Source organism: Dendropsophus ebraccatus, chromosome 8 (assembly GCF_027789765.1).
Source record: "Dendropsophus ebraccatus isolate aDenEbr1 chromosome 8, aDenEbr1.pat, whole genome shotgun sequence".
In the NCBI taxonomy this organism is placed as follows: Eukaryota; Metazoa; Chordata; class Amphibia; order Anura; family Hylidae; genus Dendropsophus; species Dendropsophus ebraccatus.
Genome location: NC_091461.1, coordinates 117,785,415 through 117,800,010, shown reverse-complemented (window position 1 = coordinate 117,800,010; position 14,596 = coordinate 117,785,415). Strand labels below are relative to the sequence as shown.

Here is a 14,596-nt window from a genome sequence, read left to right as displayed (position 1 = left end):
GTAGCCTGGCATGTCTTAAAGGGATAGTACAGCTTAGGTGATAGGTGTAACACAGGGATGGGGAACCTTCAGCCTTCAAGCTGCTGCAAAACTACAATTCCCATCATGCCTGGACAGCCGAAGGCTGTCCAGGCATGATGGGAGTTGTAGTTTTGCAACAGCCGGAAGGCTGCATGTTCCCTTTTGCTGGTTTAACCAGAACTTAAACTTTCAAATCAACTGGTGTCAGAAAGTTATATTGATTTGTCATTTAATTTTATCTATAAAATTCCAGTCTTCCAGTACTTATATGCTGCTGTATGTCCTGCAGGAAGTGGTGTATTCTCTCCAGTCTGACACAGTGCTCTCTGCTGCCACCTCTGTCCATGTCAGGAACTGTCCAGAGTAGTAGCAAATCCCCATAGAAAACCTCTCCCGCTCTAGACAGAGGTGGCAACAGAGAGCACTGTGTCAGACTAGAGAGGATACACCACTTCCTGCAGGACATACAGCAGCTGATAATTACTGGAAGACGGGAAATTTTATAAAACAACTAAATTATAACTCTATATAACTTTCTAAATCGAGCTGTTTTAAATGAAAGAAAAATTCTTTGAGTACTCCTATAACCCAGAGATGGGAGTCGTAGTTTTGCAACAGCCGGAAGGCTGCAGGTTCCCTTTTGCTAGTTAAACCAGAACTTAAAGGGGTTCTCTGGAGAAAAAAAAAATCTTTCAAATCAACTGGTGTCAAAAAGTTGTTTTGATTTGTAATTGAATTCTTTTTAAAAATCTCCAGTCTTCCAGTACTTATTAGCTGCTGTATGTGCTGAAGGAAGTGGTGTATTCTCTCAAGTCTGACACACTGCTCTCTGCTGCCACCTCTGTCCATGTCAGGAACTGTCCAGGGTAGAAGAGGATTTCTATGGGGACAGTTCCTGACATTGACAGAGGTGGCAGCAGAGAGCACTTTGTCAGACAAGAAAGAATACACCACTCCCTGCAGGACATACGACAGCTGATAAGTATGGGAAGACTTGAGATTTTTAAATAGTAAATTACAAATCTCTATAACTTTCTGACACCAGGTGATGTAAAAGAGAAAGAATTGTGCTGGAGTACCCCTTTAAGGTCAATTCAAGGGTTTGGCATGTAAGGCAGTGCTCATTTAGAACAATGCACATAGCACATATTTTTCCAGTGTTTTTGTGTATATTATTGTAGAAGTGTTACAACGTGTGTGAACATAACCGTGCAAGAATGCGAGAAAATGGTCACCACTGTTATGGCGGCGTCATCCTGATTATACGCATATGTATTGCGCTCTTCCTAATGACGGCGGCCTCCTCGGTTCATGGCCTTAGGCCGCTGCCTTGTTTGCCTCCCCCAGCTCCACACGTGTACAGTAAGCTGAGTCAGACCTATAGGAGATAAGACTATAGAAATTCCGTACATTTTCCTGGATAGCTGGAGCCGGAAGCCTGTAGTCCGGGAAGATGTCTGCACTATGGTGTCTGCCTTTGATTTCATCGTCACAGCTCACTTCTTTTGCTTCCTCCCACACAGGCTCCACATCCTGGTTGGATTATGGGATGATGAGGATGATAAGCATTCCTCCGCACCGGAGAGACCACCACGAAGCCTCCAACGCCACATAGCGGCAAACCAAGAAGCCATGACAGCCAGCGGCGCAGGTTAGAGATTTACATATACAGAAAATATCCATATACTGTCCGGAAATATTAATAATCCAGGAAAGAATAAACCACTTCCCCCAGGACATACAGCAGCTGATATGTACGGGAAACTTTGAGATTTTTAAATAGAATTAAATTAAAAATCTATATAACTTTCCGAAGCCAGTTGATTTGAAAGAAAAAAAAAATATTTCGCTGGAGTAATCATCTGAGGTGTTAAAAGAGGAACAGCTCCATTTGATGGCAGTGGCCGTGTTTGGTATTGCAGCTTAGTCCCATTCACTTGAATAAGACTCAGAAGAAGGAGAAAAATATTTTTAAATCAGCTGAGGTCAGAAAGTTATGCAGATTTATAACTTAGGTCTATTTATTAAGCTCTTCAAGTACTTATCAGCTGATGCATGTCCTGCAGGAAGTGGTATACTCTTTAATTTACAAATCTCTACAATTTCCTGGCACCAGATGCTTTGAAAGTATTTTTCCCTGGAGTTTTAATACCGGGCACAGACAAAAGTACAATGCTATGCCTGGTAAACTATGAAAGGGATGTGTGTTGCAGTCCTTTCAGTCAGGTGACGCTGAGTTCTGGGTCACTCTAAGTATTACCTATCAATATGTTTAAAGGGGGTTATCCAGGATTAGAAAAATGTAGTTACTTTCTTCTAAGAACAGTGCCACCCTTGTCCTCAGGTTGTGTGTGGTATTACAACTCAGCTGTATTTAAATCAATGGAACTGCAATCACACACCAAAAAAAAATGAGAACAGGAGTGGTGCTTTTTTTTGAGAATTTTTTTTTCTAATCCTGGAGACCTCTGAGAGTCCTGTGCAGGTGGTGCAGTAGTGTGCTTCCATGATGCCCCCCCCCCCCCCCCATTCACTATCTATGGGGCTGACAGTATCTGAGGGCTGTAGCAGTAAACAGAGCTGGAGTCCCAACAATATAATTATATAAAAGGGATTGTCCAATAATAGAAAAATATAGCTGCACAACAGCGCCACTCAGGTTGTGTGCGGTATTGCAGCTCAGTTCTATTGAAGTGAATGGAGACAAGTTTTAATACCGCACACAACCTGAGGAGGGGTGTGTTGCCTTTTTTTTGGGGGGGGGGGGGGAAATAAAAATATGCAGGTTTTTCTTTTTTCTAACCGCGCATACTGCAGTATGCAGGTTGAAAAAATTTTAAAAACGTAAAACGTTATGCAAAATATGTGTCTAAATGAGGCCATACACACAAAGAGCAAAATTAGACTGGAGTTCTGCAGCTTTGCCATATACTTACTGACATCATGACTTTTTCACAATTACCCAGAATGCTGGATGGCAGTAGAATCAGCCCTGTTACAGGTCAGTGTGGGGCCATCACTATTCGGACCCATCCGGCTTTATCTAGATTTTTGTTTTTTGTCCTTGAGATAACACACATGGTCAATTTGTGTGAATCCAATGACTTTATTAGTGTTTGTTTGATTTTTATTGTCTTTTTGTGTGAAGGAATTACCTGAAAGGCTGATGTCTGTGCATTATTAGACATGGTTTGTGTTGGGGGAAAAGAGAACACACAATGAGCTATGTGAAATATATTTCAGGTAGTGAATTGGGGGAGTATGTATTGTCCTTACACATCAGATATTTGTTATCGGATCCCATAGATCAGGACTTGGGAACCTGCATACTTCCAAGGTTGCTGGTGATAAATTTGCATCAAAACTTGATCGCCATAACTCGTACGCAGCTTTATGTGGCTACAATGCAACATTTGGTCGCCTGCAAGATTTCTTAGTTTTCTAGGACTAGTAAATCTATGGCTTAATATGGGGTTAGAAAATCAATATCTGGTGGGGATCAGTTTGATCAATTGATTGAAGGGTTGGGGTTCTTGTACGCAACAGCTCCATGTGTTGATTAGTGGCCAAGCTTAGTATTGCAGCTTAGTCTTATTTACTTTTTTTTGTTCAAATCAACTGGTGTTAGAAAGTTAAATAGATTTGTAATTTACTTCACTTCAAAAATCTACAGTCTTCCAGTACGTATCAGCTGCTGTATGTCCTGCAGCAAGTGGTGTATTCTTTCCAGTCTGATACTGTGCTCTCTGCTGCCACCTCTGTCCATGTCAGGAACTGTGCAGAGCAGGAGAAATTTTCTATGGGGATTTTCTACTGCTCTGGAAAGTTCTTGACATTGGCAGAGGTGGCAACAGAGAGGCTGCAGCACTAGTGAAGCAGACAGCTCCCCCAGTGTTATGTCCATTCTAATGGTAACCTGAAATATATAGACATAAGGGGAAAACTGCAGGACTAGTGAAACAGACAGCTCCTCCAGTGTAATATGTACTCTAATGGTAATATGTATTTTATAGACATCAGGACAGGCTGCAGCACTAGTGACACAGGCAGCTCCCCCCAGTGTAATGTCTATTATAATGTTATCATGTATTGTATAGACATCAGGGGAGGCTGCAGCACTAGTGACACAGAAAGCTCCCCTCAGTGTAATGTCTATTCCAATGGTAACTAATATTATATAGACATCAGGGAAAACTGCAGCACTAGTGAAACAGACAGCTCCCCCCAGTGTAATGTCTATTCTAATGGTAACATGTATGTTATAGACATCAGGGGAGGCTGCAGCACTAGTGACACAGACAGCTCCTCCCCCCCAGTGTAATGTCTATTCTAATGGTAACATGTAATATATAGACATCAGGGGAGGCTGCAGCACTAGTCACACAAACAGCTTCCCCAGTGTAATGTTTATTCTAATGGTAACATGAGTCTTATAGACATCAGGGGAGGCTGCAGCCCTAGTGACACAGACAGCTCTCCCCAGTATAATGTCTATTCTAACGGTAACATATAATATATAGAGATTAGGGGAGGCTCAATATCTCCATGCAGCAGCACTTGTATTATGTAACTGAACTAAGAACAGGGCTTGAGCACCCCTGCAGTTCCTGACAAAGCTATTAGTGGCAGCAGAGCAGCTGTGTCACCCAGTCAATGTAAAATAAATTATAAAATAAAAATGTTTGTATTTCCTTTAATAAAGTTTCATAAATTTATTAAAGAAATATATGAAACATATATAAGAACATCCTTCTCTCTCCCGATGACACCTGTCAAGGTATAGTCAGGAGGCTACCTTACATATTAGACAGATAGGCAGTCCTCCAGGGTTTGGGCCAGGACAGTACTTTTTTCACGAAATAGTGATATTTTTTTCTCTCAAAAACTTCTATAGGTGGGAAAATGCCAGGAGAAAATGACAAAATGCAGTTTTTGGGGTGTTTTTTTTTTTTTTAGACACCATGCAAATTAGTGTCTGCAGGAAGCCTGGGGCTGGATTAACACACATCTTTATTTTTTGCTTGTAAAAAATGCCATGAATTTTAGGCATTTGTCATTGTTCTGTTTTGTTTCTACCATTTATCAAGCTCGATAGAGAAACCTGTCTGGAAAAAATTGATTCTCAGTGCATTTTTAGCAAATTTTCCTTAAAATTCATTCACGGGTCTCGGAGTTAAAGCTGACTTTTGATGCGACAGTCTCTATTTCCGACTCTTTATTGCAGCGTTTCCTTTGCTTTCGTAGCCTCTTAAAGCTGTATGACACCGTATAGACACAAGTGAAAGCAAACACATTCACATTTAGCTCCAGTGACCTTTGCTTCCAGCCTCAGTCAGGCAGCACTAACCCTTCCACACCATTGCATAGAGAGGGGATTCCTCACCAATCCGGAGGCTCCAAGTCATGTCAATCACTGGGGATTCCAGGACTCCAATCAGGATCCTCCTTACATCTTTTTGTCAGGACCCGTCTTACATGCTGCCTTCTTCAGCACTAGTAACAGACTAGGAACTCCTGGCCATAGTACTCTCTGAGCTCTATCTGTAGCTTTACTACAGTACGTTCCCAACCTGTTTCTATGGCTGCAGACGTTGCGTCAAGCCTGGGAAGGTGCACGCACATCATCACACGGGCAATTCCTGATTCTTTGTGCCAAGAGGCTTTGAGGACAAAAAGTGACAGCACGGTTGACCCGGTAAAGGTTAGGCACCAATTTGAGCAGTATATTGAAGCCTTTAAGAACCAATTGGGTCTGAATGTGGTGGAACTTCCCGCAGATGAAAGTCTTCCAGATTGCCCGTTTGTGGAGGATATGGCGATTGCGTGCGAAGGAACAGCCCTGATCACTAGACCTGGAGCGCAGAGCAGAAGGAAGGAGGTACTGTGTCCCCCAAAAGTATTTGTAGGGCTAACTATGTTATAAAGCGCTGCGGACTATGTTGGTACTATATACTACACATCTGATATTCTTTTCTATGAGGGTGAAAGACTAACGGTTTCTATCATTCCCGTTCATTTCAATGGAAAGTGTTGGCACATACCCAGAGACCCTCGCAGAAACAGTATGTGGCGGTATTCAGAGGTCCTAGTGATCCCCACTGATCGATAGTTCACTAAAATGTCTTTGAACGCTGGTCACTGGACACAGTGGTGAGGAACCTATGGCCCTCCGTCTGTTGCAAAACTACAATTCCCATCATTACTGGACATCCAAATCTTTGGCTTTGGCTGTGTAGGCATGATGGGAATGGTAGTTTTACAAAAACTAGAGAGTTGTAGATTCCCCTCCACTGCATAACGTAATGAATGGTAGTACAGTTGCCGTGGCAACACACTATGGCGCCCACTAAGTCTTGTTCACTTGTTGCACCCATGTATAAGACTCCTTATACCTCCTTGAATTGTTGTTTTAATACCTGTAGCATATCCCCACTGTGCAAAGTGACTGTGACAAAGATTGCCATGTTGTGCATCCTAAATCAAGTGAATGGGGTTGAACGGTGACCTGCAGGTGCCCATGGCTGTGCCCAACACTAACCAGAAATCCATCCAAAATGGATTTCTAGTCATGGTCTCTTACAATGTGATGTGGCCAAAGTCACATGAGGCCTTAGCTTTAGGCTATGTTCACACACCGTAAAATAAAGGTAACATACCGCCATACTTTCTATATAATATATATATATATATATAATATATATTATATAGAATATATATAATAATGCGCCCAATTGAAGTCAATGGGATATTGGCCAGCAGTGCACACACTGTATAAAATAACAGCCGTAATTAACTACGACCATCCAAATAACGAACGTGTTTATCACCTACCACCTGCTCTTGCAAAATACGTCCATCTTTTATTCATCTGTCTGCACATTGCTTTATTTTCACACAAAATTTAAAGCATTGGTAAAAGCATTGACCATTTTACCTCATAGTTTCTATGTATTCTAGTAACATTCTAGGAACCTGAAGTCCCTTTCATTCTATACTATGCCATATACCGCTATATAGTGCTTGTGTGGAGCCCATAATACAGGATAAGGCTGTGTTTACACACAGTATTTCGGGCTGTATTTTCAGTAGTTATATGGGTTGTGAAACCGCACTTCTATAGCTCAAAAAAATGTGTGAACATAGACTTTTGGTACTTTTACACGGGACGATTGATCGTTCGTTTTTGCACGATAACGGTCAAATTCGAACGATAATCGTACGTGTAAACGCAGCGAACGATCAAACGGCGAGCAAAAAATCGTTCATTTTGATCTTTCAACATGTTCACAAATCATCGTTGATCGTTCGCAAAAAATTCGCAGATTGTTCAGTGTAAACAGTCTTTCAACGATTTCCCCTATGTGTGAGATAGGCTTAAACGATCGCATAGCGTTTTTTGGTTTGTATTTTTGTATTTTTAGCCTTATATTCGTCCATTACTCGCTCACATCTTTTTTTTTATGCCTTTTGGCCATGTTTTTCAGTCTTTCAGCCAGATTGAAATAACCCTTTAAGGAAACATGAAGCGATTTTTTTTTTTATTAGAAAACCATGGCTACTTTTATTTAAAAAACAATCCCACACACAACCTATAGACAGGTGTGGTGCTGTTTTTGGAAGAAAGACGCCATGTTCCTCTACTCCTGGCTATCCCCTTTCTTGGAGGCATATTCTCCAATTGACCTGATATCATGGAGGCCCCCCGCTGCACACTGAAGCATACAGTTACCAAGGCAACCATAGGATCGGGGTGTTGCTCGGTTGTCCAACATGCACAACATTGTACGTCTTCTCTATGTCCAATATCAGCTTTCGGGGGTAGAGTATGTCAGGAGTAACACTATAGTCATTCATGTAATAATATATTAGAGCGTCTCACCATTGTCGCTAGGTATAAGGCTCTGTTCACACCGTCATCATTGCTTCTTGCAAAACAGAAATGATGGCAGCGCAGGATGACGATGAATGACAGAAAACAACTGTGCCTGATGGACCCTGTCATGGTGTCTATCACTTTGATGGAAGGAATCTGCCAGGCTTTGCCATGTGACCATGTGCCAATGCTGCAATGCCGCCACAGTACTGCAATAAAACTGCAACATGTGTAAATACAGCCTTAGGGAATGTTCACACTACGTATGAGACCGTGGATGAGACCGGCTGGATGATCTTTAGCGCCCCATAGTCCTGATGCGGGCGCATGCGTGCGTACCGCATCAGAACTCCCCACAGCACACTATGGAGCATGCGGCCGGAGCCGCTCGCTCCATGGTGTGCACTGACATGTCAGTTTTCTACGGCGCCGCTAGGGATCCTGGCCGGAGCATATACTATGTGTATATACTCCGGCCAGGATTCCCTCAGAAGGCAGCACGGCCATTGTGACATAGTGTGAACATAGCCTTAAAGGCGTACTCCAGTGAGGAAAAACTGTTTTCAAATCAACTGGTGTCAGAAAGTTATACAAAATTTGGAAGTTACTTTTATTTTAAAATCTACAGTCTTCTAATACTAATCGGCTGCTAAATGTCCTGCAGGAAGTGGTGTATTCTCTCCAGTCTGACACAGTGCTCTCTGCTGCCACCTCTGTCCATGTCAGGAACTGTCCAGAGCAGCAGCAAATCCCCATAGAAAACCTCTCCTGCTCTGGACAGTTCCTGACATGGACAGAGGTGGCAGCAGAGAGCTCTGTGTCAGCCTGGAATTAATGTGTCAGCCTGCAGGACATACAGCAGCTGATAAGTACTGGAAGACTAGAGATTTTTTTTTATTTTAAAAAGAAATAAATTAAAAACCTATATAACTTTATTACACCAGTTGATTTAAAAGAATCGTTCCCCTTTAAAGTCAAGACATTCAGCTTTGCAGAGGCCAAATAATCAATTATGCTCCACTATGCAGACAAAGAAACACCGCAACGCTGAACATGTGTGAACACAGCCCAATACTGATGCACTGCCAAGTTGTACACTAGTATTGAATTAGAGCAGGGAAGGGTACCTAAGCTCTCCAGCTGTTGCAAAACTGCAACTCCCATCATGCCTGGACAGCCAAAGCTAAAGCTTTGGCTGTCCAGGCATGATGGGAGTTGCAGTTTTGCAACAGCTGGAGGGTGGAGGTTCCGAGATAACATCCACCTGGACTGTCCAAAACTGAACGCCCAAAATCTGAGGCTTAGGGTCCATTTACACAGAAAGATTATCTGACAGATTATCTGCCAAAGATTTGAAGCCAAAGCCAGGAACAGACTATAAACAGAGATCAGGTCATAAAGGAAAGCCTGAGATTTCTCCTATTTTCAAATCCATTCCTGGCTTTGGCTTCAAATCTTTGCCAGATAATCTGTCAGATAATCTTTTTGTGTAAACGGACCCTGAGTCACCGATTGCCGATTGTGCTGTTTATTTTAATGGTTACACCCCCCCTCACCCACTCGGTTTTGTGATTGGCTGAGAGGAGGAACAGGACGTCATCAGAAGGGGGACGGACAACATAGGAACAGGGACTGTCAGATCTGACAGCTGCAGCATGTGGGGAGCAGGGGAGGTGAGTATGCAGGCTTTTGTTTCACATGAAGGTGTAGGGATGAGATGATGACTTTTTTATGCATTTCAGTTTTCCAGTTAGGAACTGCAGGAGGTATTTAGGATGTGGACCAGCCCTATTATACTGGGGCTAAACTGCATGTAGAATCCGGAAATTTCTCGGATTGTAAGGCCGGATTTTCATCCGCACGTTTGGCTGTGTGAGCAAGCCCTTGCTTTTTCTTTTGGGATAGGGGTTTGATTTTTTTTTTTTTAAATAATATTCTCTATTGCTTATCGTTCTTCTATCATTTAAATATAAATTCACATAAAAAATAATAACATGCTACAAGATGCAAATGTTGTCACACAGCATAGAGGCAGATACTGCAGCGGTGTGAACATGCTCTTAGGTGCAGGGATTCTACAACCCCTGGTAAAAAGTATGGAATCACCAGTCTTGGATGAGCACTCATTCAGACATTTCATGCTGTAAAACAAACTCAGATCAAAAACATGATACAATATTAAGGTCGTTCCAAAGTGCAACTTGTTGGCTTTCAGGAACACTCAAAGAAATGAAGAGAAAACATTGTGGAAGTTAGTGAATTATACTTTTATTGACCAAGCACAGGGAAATAAATATGGAATCACTCAATTCTGAGGAAAAAAGTGTGGAATCATGAAAAAAACATAAACAAAAGACCATTCAAAATACATCACTAGTATTTAGTTGCAGCACCTTTGGCTTTTATAACAGCTTTCAGTCTTTGAGGCATGGACTTGATGAGTGACAAACCGTATTCTGCATCAATTTGGTGCCAACTCTCTTTGATAGCAGTTGCCAGATCAGCTTTGCAGGTTGGAGCCTTCTTGTCGACCATTTTTTTCAATCTCCACCACAGGTTTGGTTGAGAATGGGTTGAGATCTGGACTATTTGCAGGCCATGACATCGACTGAATGTGTCTTCAAGGAATGCCTTCACTGTTTTTGCCCTATGGCACGATGCATTGTCATCTTGGAAAATTATTTCATCATCTCCAAACATCTGTTCAATTGAAGGGATGAGAAAACTGTCCAAAATGTCAATGTAAACTTGTGAATTGATGGAAGAATTAACCACAGTCATCTCCCCAGTGCCTTTGCCTGACATGCAGCCCCATATCATCAAGGACTGTGGACATCTGGTTGTTTTCTTCAGGCCTCTTCATAAATCTCACTGGAACGGCACCAAACAAAAGTTCCAGCATCATCACCTTGTCCAATGCAGATTCTTGACTCGTCACTGAAGACAACTTTCATCCACTCATCCACAGTCCATGATCGCCTCTCCTTAGCCCATTGGAGTCTTGTTTTTTTATGTTTAGGTGTCAATGCTGGTTTTCGTTTAGCTTTCCTGTATAGAAATCCCATCTCCTTTAGGCGATTTCTTACGGTTCGGTCATATACATTGACTCCAACTTCCTCCCATTTGTGCTTCATCTGTTTAGTTGTACTTTTTCGGTTTTCAAGACAAATGGCCTTAAGTTGTTTGTCTTGACGCTTTGATGTCTTTCTTGGTCTACCAGTACACTTGGCTTTAACAACCATTCCATGCTGTTTGTATTTGGTCCATATCTTGGATACAGCCCACATCTTTAGCAACCATGCGTGAAGGGTTACCTTCTTCAAGAAGTTTCACAATCCTCTCTTTTGTTTCAAGGGACATTTCTTTTGTTGGAGCCATGGTTCTCGCCACTCCACTTCGTCCAGCAGCCCTCCAAGGTGTCATGACTGCAGGTGTTTTTAACGGCAGACTAACGGGCACATCTAATCTGGGGCAGGTGTCCATTTAGGGAAAGGAAATAGACTGGGTGTGTCCTTTTTTTCTACCTCCAATTTGAGTGATTCCACACTTTTTTCCTCAGAATTGAGTGATTCCATATTTATTTCCCTGTGCTTGGTCAATAAAAGTGTCATTCACCAACTTCCACAATGTTTTCTCTTCATTTCTTTGAGTGTTCCTGAAAGCCAACAAGTTGCACTTTGGAATGACCTTAATATTGTATCATGTTTTTGATCTGAGTTTGTTTTACAGCATGAAATGTCTGAATGAGTGCTCATCCAAGACTGGTGATTCCATACTTTTTACCAGGGGTTGTATAAGATGCTGCGATCCAGGCTCCCTGCTGCTGCTTGTGCCAGGGAACATCCTCCCATCGCTATGAATGAATCCACACACTCGGCTCAGCACCAGGCGAGGATGCAGCTGTCATCCAGGATTGTGCGGCACCCAATCAGCTGGCAGCGATAAGTGACCAATTGCAAACTGCTTTACATCTTTGTTCTAGGGACCAGTTTACATTCAGGCGGAGGATGTAGCTTTGCTTCTCTAGGGCTCTATTTACACGGTTGGTCATTGTACCGGGCACAGTCTAAGCTGTATTATCACTATGTCTGTGCAAGCCGTGTCAAGCTTAGGCAAATGCACACATGCCATAGTGCGGAGCATCCCAGACTCCTTCAGCCAGCAGGCTATCCGGAGCAGGGAGACTGGCGAGCTGGATATAGCCAGGGCAAGGAGGGAGAGCGAGCTCTACACCCGAGTCTTAAAGGACAAGCTTGGGCTGCAGGTCATCGAGTTAGAAGCAGATAACACTATACCAGATGCCCCCTTTGTGGAAGACATTGCTGTTATCCTCAATGAGACCGCCCTGGTGACCAGACCTGGGGCCCCCAGCAGGAGGAAAGAGGTAAAGGACCAGCGACCTGTTGTTGTTAACCCTTTCTCTCCTGCATTGAGACGGAATAACCGTCAGGGCAGTCTATGACTTTGTATAGATGGATATATGCATGTATATAATAAGATATATGGCGGAGTAAGACATTGCTATCTCTGTGCAAGGTGTGGCTCCTGTAGAAGATGCCAGTCTTCCCGGGCCTGGCTGTGCCCACAGGACCATCTGCTCGCTGACGATTAAGAATTTGAGGCTCTTATCAGCAGATTTAGCAAATGCAATTTACTCGTCAGGCAGCGAAGGCTTCAGCCAGGTGATTTTTTTTTTTTTAGTCCTATAATTTCTGTAATTGTTAGAAATAATCCGGGGTGGTATCCGAGCTGTGCCATGGCAATGCAAGATGACTGGGGGCTCCGGCATCACAACATGTGTATAAATAGAATGGAGGGATCTCTGATGTGTAGGAATACCAGGCTTGTGTCTATGATGCTGGTGAGGTTGTATATATAGTGTAGGAATAACGGATATATATATATATATATATATATATATATATATATATATAGTGCTTACAGTGACTACAATGTATAATCAATGTGAGGAGCTGCAGCCAGACACCGATGTGTAATGGGATATACACACAGAAGGGAGGATGAATCCTTATGGAATACAGTAATAGATCATATGGAAGAGACACAGCAGCAGCAGGTGGAGAGGAGAACTCACTTCCTAGACAGCGACTCCTGACCGCCACATAGTGCTCCAGCCAGCAAGGGTGTGTCCTGGCAGCGCCAAGTAATCCTCATCTATCATCAGCAATAGTATAGAGAAATAACCAGATCAAGTCAGGTCTCTTATTGTTCTATATTAGTATTATACATAAATCTATCTATCTATCTATCTATCTATCTATCTATCTATCTATCTATCTATCTCCTATCTATCTATCTATCTATCTCCTATCTATCTATCTATCTATCTATCTATCTATCTATCTATCTCCTATCTATCTATCTATCTATCTATCTATCTATCTATCTATCTATCTCCTATCTATCTATCTATCTATCTATCTATCTATCTCCTATCTATCTCCTATCTATCTATCTACTATCTATCTATCTATCTCCTATCTATCTATCTCCTATCTATCTCCTATCTGCCTATATATCTATCTATCTATCTATCTATCTATCTATCTATCTATCTATTTATCATCTATCTATCTATCTATCTCCTATCTATCTATCTATCTATCTATCTATCTATCTATCTATCTATTTCAGCTGTCCATTATACAGTTATAATACACTAGGAGTTAGTTAGTAAATGGTGGCAGCAGTAAGTTCTGTGGACTCTCCTTTTAGTATATATGGATATATAGATAGTCGCTGTGTGTTGTCAGACATATGGCGGTGGTAGGACTGGTGTCCTGTGCTCCTCTGTCTGCCGCCACCACACCCCTGGTCCATCTTTGTTGCAGCGTTCATGGCAGGCACAAAGCTTGGAAGGGCTGTCTGTCGCTACATAATGGCCGGGGAAAGGGGCAGCCAGCCGGAAAATGAGTCTCCAAGTGACGGGAGGGATGTGGAGTTGGAAGCCTTCCTGAGAAGAATAACAGGGAGAACAATCCCATTATAATAAATAGCAGGGAGATTGCGGGAGATGCCGTCCGTTCCTCAGGAATGTGCCGGCCGTTCTTCACAAATCTTCTACTTAATGATGTGTTTTTGGTTCACAACTCGCCCAGAACTTTAATAGATCGTTCTCTAGTAAATGATGGAAACTTCTGCCGCTAAATAAAAAAAGATTTCATTTTCCCATAATACAAAATAGAAAACTTGTAGCCTGATAAATAATTGAATAAAGAGGCCGTATAGGATCGCTCCCCCCACAATGGCCGACAGACCATGTCTCTGATGATGCAGCTAGTCACCGGTCTAGTAGCTCTAAAGGGGTCATTCAGGCTTAGAATTTGCACAGCTACTTTCTTGCATAAACAGCGCCAACCCTGTCCTCAGGTTGTGTGCGGTATTACAGTTTGGCTCCATTTACTTCTATGGAACTGAGCTGCAGTACCACACCCAAACTGGGGACAGGAGGGGTGCTTTTTCTGGAAGAAAGCAGCCATGTATTTCTAAGCTTGGATAACCCCTTTATTTTGACATGTTTTGTGTGGAGTTGCCCTTTAACTATATGCCCATTTATGTTATTTAGGATTAGGACTTGAGAAGAAATGCTTAAAATCAGAAGCAGCGTCTTTCATGTGTATTGATTTCGTCTGGTATTGCAGCTTAAAGGGACAGCTACTTTCTTGCACAAAAAGCGCCACC

The 14,596-nt window shown here is 42.3% G+C and overlaps 1 protein-coding gene across 10 annotated transcripts in view; it reads left to right on the top strand.

The window, feature by feature from the left end:
* Positions 1 to 14,596, top strand: part of DDAH1 (dimethylarginine dimethylaminohydrolase 1) — a 121,926-nt gene that overhangs the window by 44,415 nt on the left and 62,915 nt on the right. For 6 of the 10 annotated variants that reach the window (XM_069981547.1, XM_069981553.1, XM_069981554.1 and 3 more), the window contains 2 exons: positions 1,545 to 1,672; positions 5,799 to 5,899. In XM_069981547.1, coding sequence (XP_069837648.1) covers positions 1,545 to 1,672; positions 5,799 to 5,899 — 229 coding nt within the window. Of the gene's footprint in view, positions 1 to 1,544; positions 1,673 to 3,008; positions 3,023 to 5,351; positions 5,900 to 11,964; positions 12,279 to 14,596 lie in introns of those variants that run through there. The other 4 variants (XM_069981557.1, XM_069981556.1, XM_069981548.1 and 1 more) reach the window with 4 other exon arrangements.